Raw genomic sequence first — 27,359 nt, 5'->3', positions numbered from 1 at the left:
CATGATCCAGGATGCAGGGGAAGAATCCTTCTTGGAACAGAGATGGGCCCAGAACCGAATCAGATGAGGAGAGATAAGGTGTGATGTGGGGAAGCCTATATAAGAATGGACCCAGGGCTGCAGCGAGCACTCAACCCACTGGCCCCGTCTCAAGACACAGCCATGCATGTGCCCGCAGGCTCTGTCACCAGCCACTGGGGAACCACGGGCCGCGGGTACTTCTGCTTCACCACGGCCTCGCTGGCGCTGTGTCTCGTCTTTGCTGTGGCGACCATTATGGTGCTGGTAGTTCAGAAGACGGTGAGTGGACTTCTCTTCTTTGCCTTTCCTTTCTGATTTATGTTCAGTTTTCTCCACAGAGACTTGGGGATAAACGAAGCAGAGAACCGACATCAACAGAGAGAGGGAGCAAAGAAACGGGAAACTCAGTCCTCTCAAATAATTTGGCTCTTTGAGGGAAATTTTTCTTGAGCCATCACCTCCAAACTTTCTATATACACCTGAGCCAAAGAAGGGAGAGGAGCTATTAGCCTTGAGAAATTTTCCTAGAGGAAGGGGATATGTATATACACGTATAGCTGATTCACTTCGTTGTACAACAGAAATGAACGCAACACTTTAAAGAAATTATACTGCAATAAAAAAAATAATAACTGTTGCTGATTTAAAGACTTCTATTAAAGATGGAAGAGACAAGGAGACTTAATAACACATTTGTACAGCCAGTGTCTTGTCTTTGATGACTTCAGACCAGATTCCAGGATTCTATACTCTCAGTCCAGATGTTCCTGAGATTTCAGAGGCCTCAGCCAGTGCTAGGCACTTTTTTTAGCCAGGAGTTAAGTTCCAGAGGCCAAAACAAGGAAAGGGAGCAAGGAAAGGAAGCCAGAGAGAAGACCAGGGCTCTTTAGAGCTTGGGCATGTCAGTGTTAAAGCTCACAAGACAAGTTCAAAGCTTCCTCCTGAGCCACTGCTTTGAAGAGCTTGGTGTGTCACAAAAACATAACACATAGAAGCAGAAGGTAGAAATGTTTTTCACACCTGTTCCCTCTGAGACTGCTCAGAACCCTAAAACTATAAGCAATTATGGGTACACACTGTGAAGTTGAGTGGTCTCAGGAAATTTACCTTTTTTTTTTAAGTAAATGGTAAGAATTACTATGAAAACAGAGGAGGTGAAGGAGAAAGCTTATTCATATTTTAGGAAATTGGTGTTTACAGCAAATCCACCAGGATGTATTTTAGAGAAAATACTGTACTAATAGTATATATTGCTCATGAATTTTTTAATGAAGTAATTTTGATAGTTTAAGAACTGTACCCCCCCAAAAAAAGAACTGTACCCCCAATACTACTACCCCTTCAAAGTACGTACATTTCTATTTATTCCTTCAAAGCTCTCATTTTTCAGAGTATTGCAATCCTGCAGAATTTGTTCTGGCTTCCTTCAGTTGTCTTAGGTTGAATGCTCTTTACCTTATTGATTGCTGAAAAGAACCAGGCTTTAAAAGGCTTGGTTATCTGCTTCTCAAGTGTCCTCAAGAACTGACATTTAAATGAAGCTTTGAAACTCATACCTCCATAAAAGTGAAAGATAACAGAATTGCTAGCATTTGAGACTTAGACTGTAAAGTTTATGAAACTCATCATTTATTGGGCTCATCTACACCTACTGGGAATAACACACTTGAGAATATTCTAGGACCCTTTTTATTCTGTACAGACTCTATAACTTCTGTAATTCTAATCTGAAGTAAACCAGAGGTGTATCATTCTACAGCAAGAGCCAAAGAAAGGAAATTAAAGTGGCCTTCGAAAATGTCTTCAGTTAGATTGTAGCTAGAACTGGTATGAGAGAGAGAAAGAAAGAAGGAAAGAGGGGAAAAGAGAGATAAAGATATGGTCGTGGTACATGGTGTGGTGATGACATAGGAAGCGAGGAAGAGCTCCAGAATTCTCCTAATCTAAGTCCCACATTTGGTTGGATTGATTCTTTCCATGAAGGAACTGGAGTGGATCTTTCTGCCTCATTTTTGTAAATGTGGAAAACGAGAAACAGAAAGGGGACAGGGCTTGACCTAAGTTGTCCTGAGAAAGTGGGAGTCAAGACTGCTTGGCTATTTAATGAGGCCACTTTTCCCTTTGAGGACACAGACAGCCACAGCAGCACTAAAAAATCTCCCTTCCTCCTCTTCTCTTGGGAGTGTGCCCTTCCTGGCGTCCAGTTCCTTGACTTCCCCTCACTCTGGGAGATGAAAAGATTCACTTCACAGTCTGACTCTAGGGTTTGATGTACTATGATTTCTTAGCCTGAGAAATATCAGTAACTTGCTTAAAAGTATTGATATACAAGTAAAGTGTTTTATACATATCATTTCCAATAATTCATTCAGATATTAACTGTCAGAAAAGCTAAGAAGAGAGAGTTATCTCCTTGAACTTGAGTTATCAGGTTCCTGCGGGAAGAGGCTTTAGTACAGGTTCAAGTTAGACAAATGAATCGACTCTTAACAGGACCCCCGATAAAGGAATCAATGGGAGATACCTAAGGACCTTAAACTCATAGCCCAATTATTAAAAGTGAAATGGATTGATGGCCACCCAGCAGTCTTGTGAGGGTGGATGGGGGCAAGGCTGAGAACCATGAGCTGGTTCTACTGGCCTAAGAAGTCCCCACCATTACTGTGTGTGTGCTCGGTCTTGTCTGACTCTTTGCATCCCCGTAGACAGTAGCCCTCCAGGCTCCTCTGTCCATGAAATTTTCCAGGCAAGAATACTGGAGTGAGTTGCCATTTCCCCCTTCAGGGGAATCTTCCTGACCCAGGGATTGAACACAGGTCTCCTGAATCTCTTGCATTGACAGGTGGATTCTTAACCACTCAACCATGTGGGAAGCCCCCAGAAGTCACAGTTCTAAATAAAAAGACACATGTACAGGCAAAATGTAAATCAAAATTAACTTAAAATATAGAATAAGTGATGGAATGTAGGCACATAGGGCTGCCACGAAACCACAAGTTAAGGAGATGGAATATTTTCCCAGGCAGATCTGAGAAAAACTTCACTGGAGACTGGAGTCTCAGTTTGGCTTGAGAAAGGTGCACAATTTCAAACAGGTCTCCTGAGATCAGAGGAGAGCGTATTCCTGGCCAATGGATCAGAATGAGAAAAGTGAAAAGTGTAGGACATGTAGGAAAATCAACAAAGATCGCCTTGAGCTTTGGTTTGAAAACCAAATAACTCCAAAGTCAAATTCCTTGGGAGAAGCAAAGAACTTAGGTTTCAACCTTAAAGATTTATTGAGCATCTACTGTGTGCAGGACAGTAATGTTCTAAGTAATGGATATAGAACCTTGATCAAAGCCAAAAATATCTCTGTTTTCATGTTACTTATGGAACTTATTGCCTACTGATGTCTTAAGTCTCTGCAGTGGCTGTATTTTACTTACCTTTAAACCATTATATTCATTTAAAATATTATATTCACGTGGTTTAAGAAAAGTAAATAGTAAACAAGGGCAAAGAAAAAAGTAGAAATCTCTCACACCCTCTCCACCCAACCACCAATCCCTCTTTCCTGAGATAAGGACAATTGACAGATTCTTTCATGTCCTTCCAAAAATCTATGCTCTATAAATATATAGTACACTCATGTCATTATAGCAAACCCATAAATGTGCAGCTTGCTTTATTGACTTGATATATCTTGGAAATCCTTCCATGTCAATACATGGAAGTCTATCTCATTCTTTTGAAGAGTCACATAGCACTTTATTGTACTTCATATTTCGTCTGTGTCTCATGAAGGACACAAGTTTTTCTCTAGAAGTTTTGCTCACTGTACACATCTGCAAGTCTATCTGTGGGATAAATCCCTAGAAGTGGGAATACAACGTGTATTTTTTAAGAGATTGTACTCAGTACTCTTGAAGAAGTAGAAGTCCTACCAACAAAGAGACAGATCTCCATGGAAAAGAAAGAAAATTGATTTCTTATGAAGTAATTACAACAGAGTATATGCGTTTGTGTCACAGTGAAATGTCACACAACTTATACAGCAAAGCAAAGAAAAAAATTTCTCATATCTCCTCCAGAGACAAAGGGTTATACATAGGTCATATATAGGCTATAATAAGGAAGAGAAGGAAATGGCAACCCACTCCTGTATTCTTGCCTGGAAAGTCCCGTGAACAGAGGAGCCTGGAGGGGTACAATCCATGGGGTCGCAAAGAGTCGGACGCGACTGACCGACTGAGCACATGGGCTATAAGGTGGACAGGCTTCCCACATGGTTCAGTGATAAAAGAATCCACCCGCCAAGTGGGAGATGAGGGTTTGATCCCTGGATTAGGACGATCCCCTGGAAATGGCAACCCACTCCAGTATTATTACCTGTGAAATCCCATGGACAGAGAAGCCTAGCGAGCTACAGTCTATGGGGTCATAAAAGAGTTAGACAGAACTCAGCAACTAAACAACAGCAATAAGTTTGACACTAGAGGTGTTCACAGTTCAGGTGGCTTGGAGGCCTTCAATCTTAAGAAATGTTTCTGTTATAAACCAGAAGCCTGGTCTTGTTTAGCCCCTGGAGATATCTATTTACATTTCACAATGTTAGAGTAAAGAAGGGCTCATGTATTCTAGAAAGAAGAGAAAGCAACTGCCTTCTTTCCCGTTATCAACAAAGAAAACTCCTTTTATTAAAAACAAAAAAAATTACCCTTCCAATACCACTCAACTTCCCCACCAAGAGTTGAATTTAGGGGCAGTGATTGGTGGTGATGGTGGTAAGGTTTTAGGTTTGTTTTCACTCCAGATAAAATATAGGGTGAACTGAAATGCCCGGTGATACTTCTCTCTACCCAACTTACTCTCTCCAGTACAGTCAATTATTTATCCAAAGAAGTCCACTGAGCAGCTTCTCCAGGGAAAGCCCTAGGCTAAGCTGTAAGGGAAGAACCCAAGTGGACAAGGTGGGAGCCCTGTTTTCTGGGAGTCTCTAAGTTGGAGAGGTGAGGCCCAAACCCTCAAGTGCTTGAATTTGGGGCAGAATGGCACTAAATGTGGGCTTCCCAGGTGGCTCTAGCGGTAAAGAACCCACCTGCCAATGCAGCAGATGCAAGAGATGCAGGTTTGATCCCTGGGTGGGAAGATCCCCTGGAAGAGAGCATGGCAACCCACCCCAGTATTTTTGCCTGGAGAATCCCCAGGGACAGAGGAGCCTGGTGGGCTACAGTCCATAAGGTCACAAAGAGTCAGACATGACTGAAGTGACTTAGCATGCATGCTCTGTACTCAGTGCCATAGACTAGAAGAGAGGAAGACAGTTGCCGCTCGGGGTGTGGAAGGGGTTTGCAAGAGAGGTTAGAAGGGAAGCTGAACCTCCTCCAAGAATGAAAAGGATCGTGTCTGATTCCCAAAGTTTTGTTTTGAAAAAATTTAAACCTACTGAAAAATAGAATGGTAAATACCCATATAATCTTTCACCTAAATTCAATAAGTGTTAATATCTTGCCATATTTCTGCTTCTTTCTATATATATGAAAGTAAGGTTCGGTCAGGGTGACCTTTCACCCACACATATTTCAGCACCCATCTCCTACTTACTGTGTGCCATTATCATGGCCAAGAAAGTTAATGTTATCTTGGCAACATCAGTTTATAATAATATATAGTCCATATTTTAATTTCCTCCACTTATTCTAAAATGTTTTTATAGATGTTGTGCCTTTTGTTTCTCGATCCAGAATCTACTCTTAGGTCACATACAGAGTTGGTTTCACCTGTTTTAACTTGGAATGTTACTATTTAAAATGTGGCTCTGGGAGCTTATTAGAAATGCAGACTCTCGGGCCCCACCTTAGACATAATGAATCGAAATCTGCATTTTAATAAGGTTATTGGAGAAGGAAATTGCAACCCACTCCAGTACTCTTGCCTGGAAAATCCCATGGATGGAGGAGCTGGGCAGGCTACAGTTCATGGGGTCACAAAGAGTCAGACACGATTGAGCAACTTCACTTTTTTTTTGGTGATCTATATGCTCATTAAAGTTTGAGAAGCAATGATCTAACAATCTCCTCTGCTCTCTGTTGCTTTTCATGACACTGACTTTTTAAAAGGATCCAGGACAGTTCTATGGTCACATTTTGGGACTGTCAGTGTCCACTCACAATAATATTCAGATGAAACATTTTGGGCAAGGAAAGGACATAAGCAATGTTATATCCTTCCTTTTCACAGCAGAGCTAGAAGCATATGTCATGTTGCTCCATTATTGGCAATAACATTTAGTCAGTTGATTCAAGGCATGACCACTGTCTGCCTTCATAGTGAAAGTGAAAGTGAAGTCACTCAGTCGTGTCTCTTTGCAACCCCATGGACTGTAGTCTACCAGGCTCCTCCATCCATGGGATTTTTCTAGGCAAGAGTACTGGAGTGGGTTGCCATTTCCTTCTCCAGGACATATTCCTGACCCAGTGATTCTTTCACGTCTGTATTTGCTAGCTGGCATGCGTCAGTGGAGAAGAGCTCTCTATTGAAAGGATGGGAGCAAGAGGAGATGGTGCCAGGCATTCTAGGTGAGGCTGGAGTAAGGCGAGGTGCAAAACAGAGATCAATCCAGACTGCACCAGAGAGTGGCAGGACTTGGAGCCAGGTGGCAAGAAGCACAGTTAGTAGATGACAGGAAGCCACCCCATCAACAGACTAGGAAGGTTTTCCGAACCCATCCATAAGCTCAGCTCCACACTAGCCTCCAGTAGCCATTTCCCCCATTCCTGTGGACAGGGAGACCTCAGTGTTCTGACTGTCTGTTGAGTAATGTCTTTCAGTTCAGTTCAGTTCAGTTTATTTCAGTCGCTCAGTCGTGTCCAACTCTTTGCAACCCCATGAACTGCAGCATGCCAGGCCTCCCTGTCCATCACCAACTCCTGGAGTTCACTTGTCTTTAAGCCCTTGTTATTCAAAGTGTGCTCCCTGGTCCCAAAACATTGGCATCATCTGGAAGATGATTTCATCATTTCATTATAAATGTAAAACCTACAAGATCATAATTAGCATTTTAACAAGACCCCTAGTGAGAGAAGCACTGCTTTAAGCCCCTTATTCCAGTGACCACTTTCACTAACATTAGCAAAACCAAGACTACCGAGGAAAATTTTCTAGGACTGCAATCCACTTTCTCATGGAGTCTCAGGAGAATTTCCTGCCCCAGCTGCATCCTGCCCTACCCTAGAGGGGCGACATGGCTTGGGATTGAAGAGCATTGCCTTTGAAGTCAGTATGCCCCAGTTGAATCCTTTCCCTTCTATTCACCATCTAAGGGACCTTCTATAGTCACTAAGCTATTTCTCTAAGTCTCAGTCAATCACTAATTCTTGGGGTAAAGATAAAATAAGATAATGCATGTAAAGCATTTAGCCCCTGATGATTCAGTACCCTCAGTCAGTCAGTTCAGTTGCTCAGTCTTGTCTGACTCTTTGCGACCCCGTGGACTGCAGCACGCCAGGCTTCCCTGTCCATCATCAACTCCTGGAGCTTGCTCAAACTCATAGCCATTGAGTCAGTGATACCACCCAACCGTCTCATCCTCTGTCGACCCCTCTGAAGTACCCTCATTAAGTGCTTAATCACATTCAAAAATAAGAGAGGCTTTCCTGGTAAAGATCTCCATGGCTCACCTTACAAGATGTGAGACCACCTGGCATAGTCCAAACATCGGTTGTCTTTGACCATTTTCTATAAGAGAGGGCATCTTTTGTCAAAGTAGATTTAGGAGCTGATTTCCCTGCACAGGATTGCTCTGTGAAAAGAAATAAACCTTTCAAGGTATTGAGACAAATTACACACTTCATTAGGATTAAGAGGGTAACCAAAATAGCCACCATTTCCAACCACTTGCTAACACTTAATGCATAATATCTTACAATGTCCATAACTTTATATATAACATCTTATTATGTCAATAATCCAGCAGAGGGAGGGATTATTAGCCTTGCAATCATAGTGATTAAAGGAAATGGGAAAACAAAGAGTCCTAGGCAGAGAAGATGACTGGAACAGCTCATTTCACCTGGGAACAAAAAGGTTAAATGTAGGGAAGGTTCCTCCCTCCATACACAGAAACATTGTGGAGGATACCCATGAGATACTCAGAGTCTGAAAAAAAAAGAGACAGAGAGAGAAGCATACTTAAGGAAGTGTAGCTGGTTGGTATCCATGGAAACCAAGTTTCCTGAGCTCAAGTGTAAGTGAAAGTAGCTTAGTCGTGCTGACTCTGTGACCCCATGGACTGTATAGTCCTTGGAATTCTCCAGGCCAGAATACTGGAGTGGGTACCCTTTCCCTTCTCCAGGGGATCTTCCCAACCCAGGGATCGAACCCAGGTCTCCCACATTGCCAGAGGATTCTTTACCAGCTGAACCACAAAGGAAGCCCAAGAATACTGGAGTGGGTAGCCTGTCCCTTCTCCAGCAGATCTTCCCAACCCAAGAATGGAATCAGGGTCTCCTGCATTGCAGGCGGATTCTTTACCAACTGAGCTTATGAGGGAGCTACTCAATGGAGCTGAGAATGAAAACCTGGGGGGGCCCATTTGCTTCTGTCTGTGTCTAGCCTGTTTACTATTTACCTCAAAGTCAAGTTGCTAAGCATGGTGGTTCACATTTCTCCAGCCAAGACCCAGATCCCCAGGCTAGGTTTGGGAAAGAATTCTTAGACTGGGAGGTACCTTACTAAAGAGGAGTAGATAAATGGACAGCACTCAGCATAGTGTCAAGGGCATAGAGGGTCCTCAACAAAGTTTAATTTGTCATCTCTTTATACCCTACTTCTCCACCTCCAAATGCAAAGACTGCCAACAGTAGGGTGCATGGGGTGGCAGGGGAGGAGAATGAGCAGGTCTATCCTTGGCTTCTGAAGACAGCATCTCTCTTGGGGCATAGAAAGAGCACTAGAGAATTTCATTCTAGGATCTGCCACCAACTCACGAGTATCTCAGTCTCCTTGTCTGTGAAAATTGGCTTGATGGACTAAAGGATGCCTTGGCTCCCCTCCGGCCCTGATCCTTTGATTCTGTCTACTGCGGGTAGCTAAGGAAAGCTATGGAGACCTGTTCTCATGCCCTCATGCCAGGAGCTCTTCAAGGCAGCAATAGTCACACTTCTGTCTTGGATGCCATGGGTCCTGGGCTAAGGTTTAAGCAACAGGATTCTTCCCTGTACTATGATGCTTTGTTTTTGACATCCTCTGTCTGAAGCTAGAAAACCAGAAAGCCTTCAAATGACCACACCCCCACCTCACCAATCCAGACTCCCCATGTAAATTAGATCTCTTCTCAGATAGTATTTCTTACAACCTTGCTACTCAAATTGTGTTCTGTGGGCCAGGAGCTCTGCTGTCACTTGGGAGCTTATCAGAAATAGACTCTCAGGCTCCACCCACACCTGCTGAATCAGAATTTTCATTTTAACAGCTCCCCAAGTGATTCGTATACGTGTTCAAGTGCTATCTGGAAACATGCTGCCCCTCTCCCCCACAGCTCTTGCCTTGTAATTCTAGTCTATATTTATCTATATGTTCTGAACAACTGCTTTACAATTGAGCCATAAACCCGCAGGATGTCTTCCAGTGACTTAGAGCTCAGCACACACTGTGTGCCCATTTGACACGTGCTGAATGTACAATTCTCTGGTATTTCCCAATTGCCAGGAGCCACGGCAATGGCTCCTCAGGGGTTGTTGCTCTGGCATTCTCTCCTTGTCCCTGGATATGTTCCAGGGCAGCCAATGAAGTCCACCATCTTAGCACCACACTTAAATGTAGATGTTTTTCTTCATGTGTGTGCACATCGTACTAATCGATGGTCGTGCTTGGCAGTAAGCCAGATGTTTATTAACTTATGAAAGGCTGTTTGTTTTCTCAGGAGGCAACCAGGAGGGGACTCTATGACATCAGATTTTCCTTTGAACTGTGTGTGTACTTGAGAGATCACAGAGGTACAGCACTGTTTATTAGGTTAAGAGCTTTCGGCCAAGGCAATAAAATCATAGACTATGGGAGCAAATAGGAAAGGACCTTCCAAGCCAAGTTCATTTCTTTTCCCCTGATAAGCTGAACCCCCCGAGTTTATACTGACTTCCTCCTCCAGATCAGTGCTCTGCAGGGCTGTGCCTCAGGAGACCTCCTCGACTCAGGACCATCCACTTGGGCTGGAGAGGAGAGTCACTGATCGGAAGAGCTGTCAGTGGAAGGAAAAGGACAGGGTCCTTGGAGCAGTAGCAGAATAAAAAGAGAACTCTAGGTGGTCCTAGGTGTTCTGACACAACACTAAGAAAATAAGATGCAGGCAGCAACTAATTGCTTGCTCCATTAGATGCTGGGAAGTTGTTTTCATCCATGAAAATGCTTACATTTCTTTAGGGCTTTATTAATATCTCAATCCAATACAATACAGGAGACCTCAATCTGGGTAAGACAAATGAGACACTTCATTCTTTATTGGCAGGACAATGAGGGGTGTCTCCAAGGTTGAGGTGGGGGAAAGGGGGAGAGAGCCCAAGGTGGGAAAACTAGTCGCTGAAGAATTTTTTAAATTTCATTTATTTTTATTTTTTTAATTGGAGGATTATTGCTTTACAATGTTGTGGTGGTCTCTGCTGTATATCAATGAGAATCAGTCATATATATATATATATATATGCTATATATATATATGCTATATATATATATATATATGCTATATATATATATGCTATATATATATATATGCTATATATATATATATGCTATATATATATATATATATATGCTATATATATATATAGGCTTCCCAAGTGGCGTTAGTGGTGAAGAACACAACTGCCAATGCAGGAGACGTAAGAGATGCAGGTTCGATCCCTGGGCCAGGAAGATCCCCTGGCAAAGGGCATGGCAACCTACTCCAGTGTTCTTGCCTGGAGAATCTCATGGACAGAGGAGCCTGATGTGCTACAACAGTCCATAGGGTCACAAAGAGTCAGACACAACTAAAGTAACTTAGCATGCATGGATGTGTATATATCTATATATATATACCCACTCCTTCTTGAGCCTTCTTCCCCTGCTCCCTATTATACCCCTCTAGGTCAGTCACAGTGTGCCAGGCTGGGCTCCCTCTATTACACAGAGCCCCCTGCTCGCCATCTGTTTTACACATGAGAGTCTGTGTGTGTCTGTATATATGTCCGTGCTACTTTCTCAATTTGCCCTACCCTCTCCTTTCCCCATTTGAGCCAGTTGCAGCAAAGGGGATGAATATAGGGCCTGTTATACAGAGGGAGGTAAGTCAGAAAAAGAAAAGCATATATCACATATTCAGGCATATATATGGAATCTAGAAAAATAGCACTGATTAACCTATTTACAGGGAAGACATAGAGACGCAGACATAGAGAAAAGCTTCTGAAAAATGTATTGGGGTGAAAAACTGCCCGTCTGCTTCTGTTGCTTACTTGCCCAGAACATGTGAACAAGACCTCCTTTCCTCCCCTCCATTCCCCAACCCCGCAGGTCCTCCTTCAGGAGCCACTCTGCTCTCAGACTGTCTGCCAGCAAGCTCTTACTTAACTGTGTGATTATTTATATATACAGTTATGCTTATTCTAGAATAAATAAAACATATTGAATGTTAACATAAATAATATACATTTATGCTTATTTATGTTATATAAGTATTTAGATATTAGAGTCAAATGTAAATTTGCAATAAATCCACAACGACAGGGACCCAATTTAATCATTTATGGTATCTTCACAATGCTTGGCACATAGTCATTCTATCAATTCAGAATTTCCAACCACAGGAGAAATAGTACCTTCCCAGGTATATTTACAACACACTCTCACTGTTTGCTGAATCAAACATAGAAGAAAAGAGCCCACATATATTTATACATTACAGTTGTTTGCCTTATGCTAACCAAAGTAAGAAAAAATAGGTGGTGAAAAGAAAAAGGCACTGCCTGAAAGTTAGGAGTTGCAGATTCCTGCCCTGATGGCCATAAGCTTTCTACCTCTCAGCTTCCAGTTCCTCACCTGTGAAACGTGCAGAGTAATCCTCCAATATTATTTCTGATAAACAGGCTGTAAAGCTCATGTAAACTAAGTCAGTGAATTCTTTTTTTTTTTTTTTTTAAATCTTAGAGTCAGATGGAACAGAAATTCTAAATTACACAATACTTTGAGGGCAACCAAAGTGGAAAAGAAAAAGACTAGCTGTTTCAATCTGATGACATCCTCATCCTTTTTTTTCTTTTTAACTTTTCTCTTTCTTCTCTTTCAGGACTCCATTCCCAACCCGCCAGGCCAATTCCCCCTTAAAGGAGGTAAGACTTTGGAATTAGGAGTAACTGTGCAGGAGGGGATAGTCCATATCACATCACAGATGATTAACCACCAGAAACATCATGAGTGTCCAACCGAGAGGGTGGGGGCGGAGGTGGGCTGTCAGGCCAAGCTGGTGCATCTGCGTTGCTCTGAGCGGCTTCTGAGCTGTGCTCACGTCCCCAGGTTCTCCCACCCGCCCTCAGCTCTCCCACTAGTGAAAAGTCTGGCTCTGGACAGGCTGGCCCACGGACCCAGAGGGGAACACAAAGCGGTATTGGGTTAGGAGCTTAAAATCTAGAGTCAGATGGTGTGGAGCTGAATCTTGGCTCTACATCCCACCTGAGAAACTCAGTTCCTTATCTATGAAGTGAGAGTAATAACGACCTCACGAAGGTATTGGAGAAACTATTAGATCTCTTCTGGAAACTGCTTTTCATGGTGACCAACATATAGTAATCATTAAATAACTGAATCAAACATAGAAGAAAATGCACAATGAAGTTCAGGATTTGTCAAATAGACCTTCCCACGCCCCATATTTTTCTATCACTAAAGTCACCAAACAATGGGTTGTCTCTACTAGCCCCAGATTGGTGAGATGCAGAGTTAGGTTAACATGGAAAAGTGAAAAACTTTGAGACCATCTGATGTATGTTTCATTGCACAGAAAAGGAAAAGGAAGACCAAGTGAAGGGGATCTTGTTCAGGGTATTATGGAGTCAAACTTAGAACCCAGATGTCCTCATTTCAGAACACTAACCTTCAGTCCTGTCACCTTTAGAACTTAGATAGCAAGCACAGTTGGGTGACCAGCCAGCTCAGAGGGAAAAACTAAGAGAGAAAGAGGGAGTCATCATAGGCACCTGGACAGACACACCAGGGCATGCTTGGGACCAGAGGACACACGTGTGTGGATACAGTTCCTCACACCAAGAGCAAGCACACTGGAGTTCCTTCAGGACACCCTGAGCTCTGCTTCTCCTTTTTTTTTGTCACCCAGAAACTTGGAAAGCAAGGGCAGAATCCCCTAAATGGAGGGGCACTCTGCATATTTCAAGGCAGACTGATAATTACAGCTTTGTCAACAATAGCTGAACTTTGGCTGGAATTACTTAGCATGTGACCATGATTTCCACCAAGCCTTTGTAGACAGTCACATCAAGGTGAAGGGAGCATGGCATAATGCAGAAGCTAGCAAGCTGCTTCTGTAAACGACCAGACAGTAAACATTTTAGGCTTTGCAGGCCACGAGGTCCCTGTTACAATGAGCCCACTGGTGTAGAGCAGAAGAGGCCACAGACTCTGTGCAAATGAGCAGGCACATTTGCGGTCCCACCAAACTTGATTCACAAAGTGAGGTGGTGGCCAGGATCTCACCCACAGGTCAGGGTTTGCCGCCCACCTTCATGGAAACAGTACCGGCTCTGGAATCAGAATACGGAGCCTTGCACAAACCAAACACACTGAGTAAATGTCATTTTCCCTTCCCCTGCCCCATTGTTCCACATCCATCCAGATTCTCCAAGCTTTGACAAGAGCTTCACTTTTCAAGGTTAGGGGTGGCTCTTTAAGGAAAGCATGACCTCAATGACAAGGACAGTTTTGACCAGGCAAAGGGACCTCAGTCATTCTGGGACTTGGTTTCTGCACTTCCATCATTGTAGATTGTCAGCTACAGGGGGTCTCACAAGTGATCCCCTCTTCCTGCAGTCAACTATACTTTCCTCTGAGAGCATGTCCTTTTCTATGTTACTTTTGTGTGAAAATGTCCTTTCTTTTACAACACAAGGTTGATACAGATGGGAATCAGGTTGGTTTGCTTTTTACTCGGAGTTATTTTGTCTGTTTGTTTGAACAACAGCAGGCGAAATAAGAAGCTAACCATTCTGTTCTGGTCACTGACTTTACATTTTGGAGCCCTTAATTTTGGTTTTGAAGTAATTATTTTGGTCCATAGAGATCTGAAATTTTGGCAACCACGGACTAGAACACTCATCAGATCCCTTCTTAAATGGGCTGTCACTGTGGACATCAGAACACAGACTAATTCAAAACCAACCGCAGTTCCCAATTCAGTGTCTTTGCAACCAGATTAAAAAATGCTAATAATTCTCCCTAGGGCCGTGAAACTCTAGTTAAAGACCTTCCCACACTTACCGTGGATTTATCTTAGCCTCCATCCTATAAGCAAACAACTTGGGGATTAATAGTCCTGTTTGGCAGGTGGTGAGCTGAGGCCCAGGGAATCAAGGTGACTTTTGGAAGGTTGTCTAGGGAACCGATGGCAGAGCTGGAGTCAGAATCCAGGGCTCCCCTCTCGCCCCACATAATTGTTGCCAAAACTCAGCCTCTGTTCGCTGGTGCTGAAGAGAAACACGAGGACAGAGTTTTGGGTGAAGTAGAAAAGAGAAAAGCTTTTACTGCTTTGCCGGGCAAAGCGGGCCACAGTGGGTCCATGCCCTGAAGACTATGTGACCCACCCTGGAGGCGGTAGTGAGGAGTTGTGTTCAAAGAGCAGGGCGTGGTCAGCTCATTCTTGGATTGGTTGGCAACAAGGTGAAATTTCAAGCATCGTCAACCTTCTGGTTTCAAGCAGTTTAGGGTCTCTGTTCTTGTGGTCAGCAGTTTTCATCTGGAAAGGGGTCTGCTTCCTGTAAAAGCAGCTTAGGAATGTGTGTCAGGCCTTTATCTGTATCTTTCAGGAAATTGGGAGTTTAGTGATTCTGTCATGTGGCTGCATTATAGTCTATAGATTGTTACCAGTTTCTTGGCCCAACAGCTATTCCTTGCTTCTACATCTTCACGTTTCCCAATCACTGACTCTTGAGTCGGCATTTTAAGACAAGGACACAGGGGCTTGTACACAGTTTCATGATGTGTTTCGGCCATAAAATGTCAGTGACCTACTGTGTGTGGTCCTTGACTTTCTCTTGCTTTTTAATGAAAGTCTCCACCTGTCTTAACTTGGCCCACCTACAGACACAGTGGTCAGATGAGGTGGAAAGAATACCACCCTGGAGCAAGACCTGGGCTCCAGAGTTGACCTCCACACTAGCAGGCTGCGTTTCTCAGGGCAAGTCTGTAACATAAAAGGACGGTGCACTGAATGAACTGGAAGGGTCCTTCCAGCTGCGATGCTTTATGATATTCTAGCCTTTCCTGTATATATGTAAATACAGGAAAAAAAAAGTCTAAAAAGATGATTCCTAATAATCTTGAGGAAGTCTGCAGGCTTCCTGCAGGAGGCATAGCCTCCTCCCCAACAAACCCCCTGTGAGCAGGCGGAGGCAGTGAACTCCCCTTGGAAAAGCCATGGCAAGACACTCCAGGCAGAGGGGCACTGTCTCCCAGAGGCCCCAGCAGGGAGGCTCTAGGGGGCAGCCTGTGGTTTGCCCCCCGGATGGATGAGAACGGAAGCTGGACTCTTACCAGGGAGCCCTGTGCCACCGGCCGGTGGAAACTGTCCACCAGGAAGCCAGCAGCAGCCCAGAGCTTGGCAAAGAGGGCCAGGCACACACACCCAAGTAACGTTAACACAGGACAACACTTAGCTGCAGGGAAACCACAGAACGCCAAGCCTTTTCTGTAAGGAGAGGATGTCTGAGTCCCAGCACTCACCTCTCACTCCTGGCCAGGAGACTTGTCACCGGCAGACTGCCAGCTAGCCACCACTCCCTCGTGCTTAGGACCCGGTGGCCTGGTGGCGGCTCAGCTGGGACTGCGGGCAGCCAGGCAGGGCCCCAGGAGGAGGACCTTCTCCCTTCCTCTAGCAAACGGAGTCACTAAGCGCTCCCTCACGGAGCTGCTCTGAGGGTGGGATGGGACCACAAATACAAGCCTCGCCCGCCACGCGGCTGGGCACGGGGGCCGGGCGGGCCAGGAGAGGGCAGCTGTGTTGCCTCTCGACATCCTCGTTCCTGTCTCCTGCCTCTCCCACACTCTGAATCCCATGCGTTCTCATGTACGTGCCGTATTTGTCCCAACCCCAGAACAAGCCCCCATGCCTGATCTCCCCAGATTCCAGAAGCACCCACGTTTGTGTGCAGCAAAGCTGACAGCAGGATTTAGGGAATGTGGAGAGGCTGGTGGGGTGGTGCCTTCCAATACGGAAGCAGAATGGAGTTTCAGATCCTACGTGATCCCAAAGCCTCTGCGCTCTAGGAGACAGCACTCTTCCCTTGGGTTCAGCCCTCTAGCACACCTAATGACCCACCCCCCACCCCCACCTGCTTCCATGTCCTTCTTCCCAATTTCACCACCCATCATTTCCCCTCAGAAACTCGGCAGAAATTCAAACTCCTGACTTCATTGCAAAATAATTTTGATCACCTCAGCCCCAGGCATTTCCAACATCCCAACAACCAAATATCAGTTCTTACCTGCGCTGGAGGAATTCCATAGATGACTTGTAAATCAGTTTTTCTTTTATTCCCCAGCTAGGCAGGTGTGAGGATGTGATGGGATGAAGATAATAAACACTGATGGGGCCTTTGCTTTGGGCTGAGGGCTTCGTGATTCACTCGTGCAGTCTCACAGCAAACCCCAGGATAATTATTGGCCCCTTGATAATTGTAAGTAGGGAAACAGAGAGATTTACCGACTTGCCTAAGATTGCACAATTAGCAAGGAGTGGGGCCTGACCTCAAAATCCAAGTTGACGTGCCTGGGAGTTCCTTGGCTTACCCAGGATGTCATGGTCAAGATGCTGAGTGCAACATGACCGTGCTTCCTCAGTGTCCCCCCCACCAGGGCTCCAAGGCCAGGAATCCCCCCAGGGCTCTCTGTCCCTTCCCCCGCACTTGCTCCTGTGGCTGTCTGTCCTGCTGTCACTGGAACCTGCTCTCTGGTGTTGAGCTCCGGGCCAGAGAGGGCCACTAGGGCACCTCCGCACATGGCTCTGCACAAGAGGCAGGGCTGTGGGGAGCGTGAACAGCCCACGGCAGGGGATCTGGAGGCCAAATTCAGGCCCCAGCTTCGCAGTGGAGGATCCTGAGAACTGGGAGGATCCTCCCCACACCCTCACTGCGGGCCAGTTAAGATAGTCTGCCTTTCCTGTGAGTGTCACGGGCCCCCTAATATCCAGAGGTTCCTGGGGGCCCTGAGGAGGTGGAAATAGTGGATAGACCACCTGGAGGAGTCCTAAACCCCTCTGTGTGTTCCCCATCTCGCAAATAAGTATCTTAGGATTCTCTCACCACTTTATTAATACCATTCCAACAATGTCCCATGTTTGCCTGGCTTGCAAGCTACCCTCCTCCCCCACTCCCTCTGCTAAAAAGAAAACGTGGGCATTTAAAAGAGATCAAATAAGGTTGGCTAATTGCAGCTAGTGAGCCCACCCCCAAAGAAACAATACAAGCTGCCCATGGAAGGCAGTGAAACTAAACGAAGGAGCTGGTTGCTCACCGATCGCCCGCTGTGCCTGGTGTCGTGTAGCTGGGACCGGATGCAGGCTGCACAGAGGCAGGTGGAGGTGCAGCAGCAGCCTCCTCTAGAAGGGCTGAAAACAGCAGAGACCTCACATCTGTCAGGTGGACAGAGCTGGATCTAACTGCCCGGTCCGCTGGTTGTCGTAGTTCCCCCCCACCACACACTAAGTGGGGATATAACTGCTCAGCGGTCACTACTTTTCATGTAGTCACAGGCCTCAAAGAACTTATTTGCCTCTATGTTTACTTTAAACCTATTCACTCAAAGCTCACTCTGAAAGTGTCTTTTTCTTAAGGCAGAGCTAACCAGGATCAGGACTCTCTCTAACAGAAATAAATTAGAAAATGGGCCACACAGAATAAGGTGAGACAGAGTCCTGGAGAGGCCATCAGAGTGCTAAAGCCATCTGTGTCTAATCCCTGCCCCTTGTCACCCAGAGGAGAGGAGAGGGAGGGGGCGGTGTGGGGGGTGGGGGACAGGAGAAGGGGAAGAAAAAGGAAAAGAATTCCATCATCAAGGCGCATATTAACATTTATACTTGAATTTTGCACATACACATGTCACAAGTCTTTAAATCCAGGAGAAAAATCCCCGTCTTTCACTTTGGGGAAGAGGAGAAAAAAAGAAACAGGCGGGGAAAGGAGGGAAGGACAGAAGGAAGAAGGGAAGGAGGGAAGGAAAGCAAGTTTGTTTCTCAAACTGGCTTCACTACATGTTTCACCCAAGCTCTCTGGATGCCACACGTGTTGTCTTAAATTTCTACAAGCCCCACTGTGCAAGCCCCGGGCCAGGAAATGGGAGCTGTCTATTAGACTTTAAAGGTCCTTCTTAAATACCCTCCAATAATATCAATTCAATCTGCACTTAGTATAGTGAATTTCAAGGAATTACACATCAAGTCAGATAGCTTTATCTTACATACTGCAACAGGTCAGGATTGAAGAGACCCCAAGGGAATTCCCTGGCGGTCCAGTGAATAGGCCTCTGTGCCGTCACAGCTGTGGGCCCTGTTCAATACCTGGTCAGGAACTAAGATCCCACAAGTTGTGCCATGTGGCCAAAAAAAAAAAAAAAAAAAACCACCCTCAAAATCCCAAGGAACCTTCAAGGGATTCAAATGAATTTTCACTTGATCTCAACTTGTATTTACCAATGACTTTCGATGTGTTTAACACTGAGCATGCCAGAATAGCTACTCCTCAAATGCCATCTGTAAACCCAAGGCTGCCTAGTCCTTTGTTTAACGAATGGCCTATTCTGGAGTTTCTCCATGGCGAGTTAGCCAAGGAAACCATCACACTGAAATGACCCTTAGGTTAGGGAGTCACTGTGATTCCGAATTCCACTGACAATGGCGAGGCTCTTCCCTAGATGTCGCTATTGCGACTCTCCTGGATATCGCGCCAAAAGGGTGGAACCCAGAAGCCAGGACATGGTAGACGCAGAGTCATGAGGATAATTCCTCTCCTTGTTGGAAGGATTAAAATATTTTCAACAGATGACGAGGGCTATTCACACTTTCCTGAGAGCATCCAATGGCCTCAAACACTTAGATACATAATTAAGAAACTTCACTCCACCAAGCTCTGGCTTAATGAGCATCTCATTGTCCAGATGAGTCTGCTAAGAAGCTGCTAATCTGTGCTACTTAAGAACCAAGGAAAGAGTCGGGGAAGAGGGGGCTACCGCGTGCCGGGTTATCTCCTCCAAGCCGTGTGCTATACAGGTCATTTGACATCCATAACCTCACTGCGTCTTCGCAACATGCACACGCTGGGGTTGCCTGTTACTATCCCCACTTAACAGATGCAGTAATTGAGGGTCAGTAACGGGGAGTGACAAGTCTGACGTTAGAAGCCTTGACCAAAACCCAGGTGCTTTCTTTGAGATGCACTGTGTCTGTTTTGCTCCGATATTAACCTGGAAGCTACCTGGCACTCAGATCACATACTTTCTGGCTGGAACGGTAGGTGTGGCTTGTTTTGCCCCATTGGGCATTGTTGCATCTTAATGGAAGCCTGAGAGCCCCTGACTTATTACTTGGCAAGGTTCAGCCCATGAACCTGAAGTCACCTGCTGGCATTCCCCTGGGAAGAGGAAGTCCAGTGCTTGTTTTCCAGGCACCCATAGCTGTCTAGTCAGTTTTCAGGCCAGTGTGTATGGTGGCTGCAAACCCACTTATTCCTACATTTCAAGCTTCTCTGCTCCATGGGAAGACTAAAAACCAGGGCAGAGCCCAGGACTAGGAGTCAGGAACTCTGTTTTCTGAACCCAGCTCTGCCACTTAACCTACTGTGGGGTCTTGAGCCAGACCCTTAGTCCCTCTGGATTCAGCCTCTCCACTCCTAAATCTAGGGTCACAGTTAACTTGGCATCCAATGGTCCTTTGGGGTCTAATATTTTGAGATCTCAAGGAGGGTTCCCATCTTCATGTTGCATTATTCTGACTTCTATCTAGAACATGACCCTTCCAACCACCTAAAGCAACATCTCTCTCCCTATCTCTGTCTTCTATGCACCTGACCAGGAGGGTTTTGTTAGCAAATATTTCTCTCCAGGCTTCCTAACAAAGCCCAAGAAAATTTAATGATCCTTCTAGAGGAGACCAAAGCTTGAGAGGATGGCTTACAAATCTTGCCCAGCTGAAGGCCTTGGTTCTCAGGAGTACTCACAGAGAACCTGAGTTGTCTGAAAGATGGAATGCCTGACAGAAGCAAGGGGTCCCAGACTGTGGCCTGGCCCCACCACTGATTCGTGGGGTGACCTCAGACAAGCCTGCTGTGGGGGTAACATTGGGGAGCACATGTGTTATGTAGTTACCAAGGCTGGGCCAAATGATTTCTCAGAGAACTTCCAGTTCTATGAACCATGAAAACCCTTACAGAACCAGGTTGTTCATAACTTAGGTTAGTCCCAGACCTAAAACACTCTGTTCTGCTGCAGGTGTCCGGAAATTTTAATGCGTGTAGACAGACTCCTAGCTGGGGTAGAGCAACATGCTCAAAGGATAGATAGTTGGAGCTGGGACTGACTTCGTCGTGTCCCTGCAGCAGGCCTGGCAGTGTACAGCTGAGTCTACCCAGCCATCTAAAATCAGCTAGAAGGGCCCTTCTGGATCATCTGGCCCACCCTGCTCTTCCTCTAGCTTGAGACACAACCACCCGACAAAAAGTCCTAGATTTTAACTCCAGGCGATCTACTTGCCATGATGTGTGGACTGTTCTCCCCTCCCCTCCCCTCCCTAGTCTTTAGTTCTTCAAATCAAACCCCTCGGTGTAGCTAATTTGGTTGGGAAATAAATGAAACAGAGATGTGTTTTGCTCCCAATGCTCCCCAAATTCAAACTTCCAGGAATACTATAGGATTCCTGTCTCATAACCAAAAATGATTACATCATGGGCTCACAGGGTGATAAGGAGACTCAAAGCCATATGGCTGATGACCCATGGAATATTCATCTGGGTCTTGACAAGAGCCACATGACTCTCACACCAGCCCAACACATCTCTGAACAGCACTAACTGGTCCAATATTTGAGCTGCCAGAACTGTGACTTGCAGTGTGTGTTGTATGTCCTTAATGAAAGTCTTCCCACTGCGTCATCCGGGAAATGGGGACAAGAGCGGTATTCGCCGTCAGCTGAGTGCATCATCTCCTTAAACTTCCAGGAGCTATGCTGTTTGGGCCCACAGAGCCAGCCCCCATCAGCCCTGGCCCTCCTAACAGCCTTGAAAGTCGCTAGGCACCAGCAGCGTGCCTTCTCCAGGCTCCCCTCCACGTTCAGCAGTTCCATTCCACCGAGAGCTCCTCTGGAGCCCTGCTCCCCCAGTCCCTTCCCTTAGCCAATTCAGTGATGTCATTCTTCAAGAGAGTTGCCTCTGTTTTCATTTCTTTTCGAAACATCTAACAGATTCTTTAAGAAAAACTGAGATACACCATGGCATTTGACTTCAGGAAATGCAAAAGCTTCAAAATAAGGTTTTGTTTTTTTTTTTTTTTTCCATCCTGGGGTTTCTCAGAATTACAGCTGAGGTCAACCCAACAAACATACAAAGACCAAAGGGGAAAGAAAAAAAAAAAAAGAACCTACGTGTGTGAGAGGCGAGTCCAGGCTTGCACTTCTACATCCCCCTGTCAAGAGAAGCTCATCTGACAGTTGCCACGAGTGACAGGTGTGAGGGGGTCCTTGGCCGAGGAGGAGAGCTGCTCATGGTGTGACGTGCTGGCCTGAGCCAAGGGCTTGAACCTTAACCTCCCATGGAATCTAACCTGACCTGCAGAACCAAGGACAGAATGAGGCCAGGTGTCATCCAGCCCGGAAGGGGAGGCCAGGCCAAGCATCCGCATTCCCTTCCTCAGGCCCTGAGAGCTGAGCTGACATCCACAGAGGGAAGGAGCAGAGAGAGACTACATGATTCAGCTCAACAAACATTTACAGAGTATCTTCTGGGCCGGCAGTGGGGATGTGGAAACATATCTGCCCAGTCACTGCCCTGAGGATTCATGGTCCAATGGAGAAGGCAAATAAATGGAAAGAGAGGTCAGAGAAGGGCTCCCAGAGGAGGTGGCTGCCAGGCAGTGCTTTAAACAAGGCACAACTTGCCAGTGAAGAGGGGGATTCCAGATGAAATGGAAAACCAGCATGGTGTAACTAGGGACATCCCAAGGGCCCAACCTCCAGTAGAATGGTCAAAAATCCACTCAGGCATTAGAGTCAGACAGCCTCAGCTTGAATTGCCCCTCTACCACTGACTAGCTTTGAAAATGTGACAAGCCACGTAACTTTTTAAAGACTCAATTTCCTTATATACAAGAGGGAAGTTTCTAGAGCACCTTTCTTGTGGGATGATGGTGAGACTGAAATAAAATAATGCATGTAACAGGCTTAGCCGAGTAAAAAGAAAATAGCCATTAGTCACTATGTACTAGCTAGCATTATTATTCCCAGCACCACCACTGCTACTGCTGGAACAAGTACAAGAGGCAACAGCGGGAAGAGGGAAGGCGAGCGGGGAGACTGCAGAGTTCATTAGGGATGAGAACACAATGGAACACAAATGCCATGGGGAGGAGCTTGGCCCCGATCCCGAAGTCACAGTGGGTCAGAAAGCGGTTCCGAGCAAAGAGACACAGCCAGACATGTCTCTCTGCGATTCTCTGGACCTGATGTTCCACGCCCCAAAAAGAGAAGGCTGGGCCTTCTACTCATAGCCACAGCACATTTAAGAATGAACCCCTCTGTTCCCTGGTGGTCTAGTGGTTAGAATTCGGGCTTTCACTGCCTTGGCCCAGGTTCAATCCCTTGTCAGGAAACTGAAATTCCACAAGCCCTGTGTGGCATGGCTCAAAAAAAAAAAAAAAGAGCAGTCCTCATTGCCTCCTTGCTATGACTGTACACACTCCAAGAGTGTGGGCTGCAGGCAGGACAAGATTCCCTAGCTGGAGGATGAGTGAGAGATGAAATCAAAGGAACGAAAGAACAAGGGCAGCTGGCCCTCCAGCCCTCCTCACCCAAGAGACCTGTGGACCAGAGCCTCTTCATGCCTCCAGGGGAGATAAGAATGAAAACAGACCCCTGCTTCTGCTGGGGGTGTCTCTAGCAGTGAGCATGTTCAGACAGCAGGGGGTACTCTTCACTTAACTTTCTACCACTGCAAGCCCCCACTGTAAGGAATGCCAGCAGGGATTTTCCCAGGCCAGGACAGAGGGCGATGGGGAAGACTGTGAGTCCAACAGATGCTACTCTAAAATCCCGGTGAGCAAGCCTGCTAGGATGTGGTCACCTCGACTGAATGGCTGCCTAGTCTCTGACAGATGGAATCATCGGTCGTCTTTGTCATCTCTGGTGACACCATCAAAAAGATGTCAATGTCAGATTCTAGATCTGCCAGTTTTGTAGATTAGGGAAACCAAGACTCAATGAGAAGAAAAAAATGCCCAGAATAAGCTGAATTCATGAGTAGTTGCAGGAAATGTATGGTTTGGTTCTGTGCATACAAAATAATTACTATACTAAGAAATGAAGCTGCCATCACCAGTGAATGCATTTAAAATATTCTGATTTCTTAAATTCCACAATGACATAAACGTTGTCTTTTCTCCCGGCCAAGGAAGCTCCATATAGCAGGCTCCCTGCTTAGGTCTCTATGATCTTATATCCTTTTAAAATTGAACACTAGGATGTGTTTACCTCCTCTGTCTGGCAAAATGGCCTAGAGGAGGAAGCCTGGTCTCTGAAATCAGATAGACATGGGAGTGGATATCAGGGTTTCCTCCAACTGGCAATGACCTTGTATTGCTGATCATGTCTGGACATCAGGGTGAGCCTTGCAGAGCTATTCTGAGCATTCAGTCAGCTGGAATACACAGAAGTGCACCCTTAAAGGAAGGATGGCAATAATTCCTAGCAGCCTCAGTGTGCTATCCACCACTGCCTGGCTGACATAGGACAACGCACTGAATTTGTCTAGTGCCCATGCTTTCTTTCCATCTCTCAAAGGGACTTAGTCAGCCCTCTCTCACAGAGCTGTTGCAGAGATCCAGTGAGGTGGAGTATATGAAGCGACAAGCAGGTACATACAGGAACTCAGGCCCTGTTGGTTTCCTTCCTCCAACTTCCACAATCTTTTGTAAAAGTCCATGTGGAAGCAATCAAGTTTAAAGAAAAAAAACTCCTAAGGTACTTGATGGCAAAATGAGAAATAAACAGGTTTTCCTTTTATCCCCCAAATGGAAACAGAATAGTAATTGTCTCCATCAAAGGATCATGGGAAAAGATCTGGTGTCTCCAGGTCCCAGAGCAGAGAGAGGCATTTAACATGTGGTCTTACTTTTAGGGAATTGCTCAGAGGACATCTCATGTATCCTGAAAAGAGCTCCATTCAAGAAATCATGGGCCTACCTCCAAGGTCAGTAACCAACACCAGAAACCCCAACCATATGAGGGTCACTCCTGTGGCCAGAGGTCACAAGTAGAGGCTCACGGGCAAATGTGACCTGCATGTGTATTTTGTTTAACCTGTGTGATAATTTTTATAATTTGAATTTAAATGGCTTGGGGGAGAGGGGAGAGCATTACTCTCAAAAGCGGCAAGATTCCTGCTTCCTAAACCTCATCCACTCCTTTAAGTTTGCCTCCCCGGCCTGTGAGGGAATCGGTGCTCCACCCCCACCCCTCTTCATTCACCTACTGGCTGCAGGCCAAGGGTACTGTCCTTTCCCTCGTACGTGGGAAGCAGGCTCTTAATCTCTGCCTCTATCAAGTCATTCACAAGAGAGTCACAAAACTTCCTGGTGTCCAGATTGATAGCTTAATGACCATGTTGGCACAGGCCCCACTTGCATATTGCAGCATGCTTCAGGTAAGAGGTCCCTTAGAGACAAAATAATAAGAGGCATTTATGCTAGGATAGATGAGGTACAGAGGAGATGGCCAAGATTCTCTGCAATAGCCATCCTGCTCATTTTCAAAATTCAATTTTGCAGTTAGATTAGTTCTCATTCTTCAGTTGAATTGCAACGAGGTTTAAAGGGAAGCAATTGAAATGAACACACCAGCTTCCCAATTCTGAAAGACACCTGGACCCATCAGGGCTGATTTTAACTTGTCAGTGAAAAGACTCAGAGACTTGGCTTCTGACACCAACATGTCTGCTTAGAGGGCCTGCTAATTCTCTGCTCCTCTATAAATCCTAGCTGGGAGGAATCCCTTAATGTGAACTTATTCTACACAATGATGTCTGGCTGCCCTTTTAAAGAGAGGAAGACATTTAAAACTTCAGAAAATGAATAGTTAAGGGGCGCATCTGAATGTGATAGAACAGGCTGAGGTTCTCCTAGACTTCTTGATGCCTGAATTGGTTACTAACGGAACCAAACTGAATGCTTTTTCTCTGATACTTTGTGCAGTGCTTACCCAATAGCAGTCCCCTGTTGGTCAACTGTTCATTGATTGATTGAATATATGTCCATGATAGCCCAAAACTTATAAGGAATACAGTCCAGGAACTTATAGTCTGAAAAGGGAAAAGTAGAACTTATAATAATAATAACAGAATGATAAAATGATTAAGTGGAAAACAGTTACCTCTGCAGGGGGTAAAGGTCTAGGACTGTGTGTTTTCTGACCCTCCAGCTTTATGCTTTACAAAAGCAGAGGGATGGTTTTGTACCTGTACCTTAAACACTCAGCAGTGCCTAGCAGTGACATAATATCTGGAAGATATTCCAGATGGCTGAACCAGCGGAAAATATTACAGAAAACACGGGGCTTGAATGGGGAACCTTGAATAAAGATTTCAAATTTTCCAATCTGCATCTGAAATTTGCCTAATGACTCTGAGGTCCTTTTGTCTTTCTCCTTCCAGTGTCAAAGCATATAAACAAAACTAAGTTGTCTTGGAACAAAGATGGCATCATCCATGGAGTCAGATATCAGGATGAGAACCTGGTGATCCAGTTCCCAGGTTGGTACTTCATCATCTGCCAACTGCAGTTTCTTGTGAAATGCCCAGAGCATTCTGTCGACCTGAAGCTGGAGCTCCTCATCAACAAAGACGTTAAAAAGCAGACCCTGGTGACAGTGTGTGAATCTGGAGCACAAGCCAAAAACATATACCAGAACCTCTCCCAGTTCTTGTTGGAACACCTCCAGGTCAACACCACCATATCAGTCAAGGTGGATAAATTCCAGTATGTGGATACAAACACCTTTCCCCTTGAGAATGTGTTGTCCATCTTCTTATACAGTAGTTCAGACTGAACCACCCCTCCAGGCCTTTGGGAAGAAAGCAACTCCCTACCACACAGCACTTATCCTTCCAGACACTTGGGAAAAAAAAAGAAAAGTTTAGGCCAAGACTGAAAAACACAAAGGGAATTAAATAGTACACTTCCATCCCCTGGGAAGATCCAACTCAGGGTTAAAAAGAGACTTCTGAGTGAAGTATCTTCCAGATAGAAGGCGGGGGCTCAATGTGGCCTGGCGGACAGAGCCACACACGGGAACCAGAAGGGATGGATTTAGGCCCAGCCCAATCACTAACTCACTGTGTGACCTGGAGCTAGTCCTATCCCTTCCCTGGAACTTGGATTTCATGTCAGAAAAGCCAAGCCTCTCTCATCACATACCTGAGAACTAAGCTTCCAGGCGCTGTTCCCGAAGCCCCCAGCCAGAGGAAAGGCCCCCACATTGGCATAAAACTGATGGCACTTACTGGCTGCCATGTCACCTCAGCAGAGTCGGGATGTGGGGACGAGGTTCAGGGCACCTTGCTTGGCAAATGGAGTGAACAGTAGGATCTAAAGTGTGCAAAACTGACCATCCTGAATCCAATACCTTGTGGGTATTTGGAAAACCACCCGGCCAGGCTTGACTCTGCCAGAACTGAGACTGACAATAAGGCAACAGACAGCTTTTGTTTCCCGTCAGGAAAGTGCCGCGAGTTCGGCACGCACTCAGCGCGCAGCCGTCAAGGTGATCAGCCGTTTGGTAAGAGCGGCTGCTGTCTCCCACATGAACTCTTTCCCCACTTCAAACAGCTCACAGGAAACCATTCTGTGGA

At 45.5% G+C, this 27,359-nt stretch overlaps 1 protein-coding gene across 1 annotated transcript; it reads left to right on the top strand.

Annotated features, from left to right (window-relative positions):
• The first annotated feature begins 105 nt into the window (after positions 1-105).
• On the top strand, positions 106-26,557 carry TNFSF8 (TNF superfamily member 8). Its single transcript, XM_068974743.1, has 4 exons — positions 106-300; positions 12,323-12,365; positions 24,633-24,704; positions 26,163-26,557. Exons 1-4 carry the CDS (start codon positions 106-108, stop codon positions 26,555-26,557), a joined length of 705 nt encoding a protein of 234 aa, XP_068830844.1.
• Positions 26,558-27,359: the final 802 nt, after the last annotated feature.

The sequence above is a fragment of the Capricornis sumatraensis genome, chromosome 6 (assembly GCF_032405125.1).
Source record: "Capricornis sumatraensis isolate serow.1 chromosome 6, serow.2, whole genome shotgun sequence".
In the NCBI taxonomy this organism is placed as follows: Eukaryota; Metazoa; Chordata; class Mammalia; order Artiodactyla; family Bovidae; genus Capricornis; species Capricornis sumatraensis.
The sequence above is the reverse complement of the archived record's forward strand: the minus strand, read 5'-3'. Positions and strand labels throughout refer to the sequence as shown.

Bases quoted from the DNA above. Each gene is read 5' to 3' on its own strand.
- TNFSF8 (XM_068974743.1), top strand. From the start codon at position 106: ATGGACCCAGGGCTGCAGCGAGCACTCAACCCACTGGCCCCGTCTCAA. The intron at 301-12,322 runs GTGAGTGGACTT...CTTCTCTTTCAG, and splicing joins TGCTGGTAGTTCAGAAGACG to GACTCCATTCCCAACCCGCC. The intron at 24,705-26,162 runs GTCAGTAACCAA...TTCTCCTTCCAG, and splicing joins ATCATGGGCCTACCTCCAAG to TGTCAAAGCATATAAACAAA.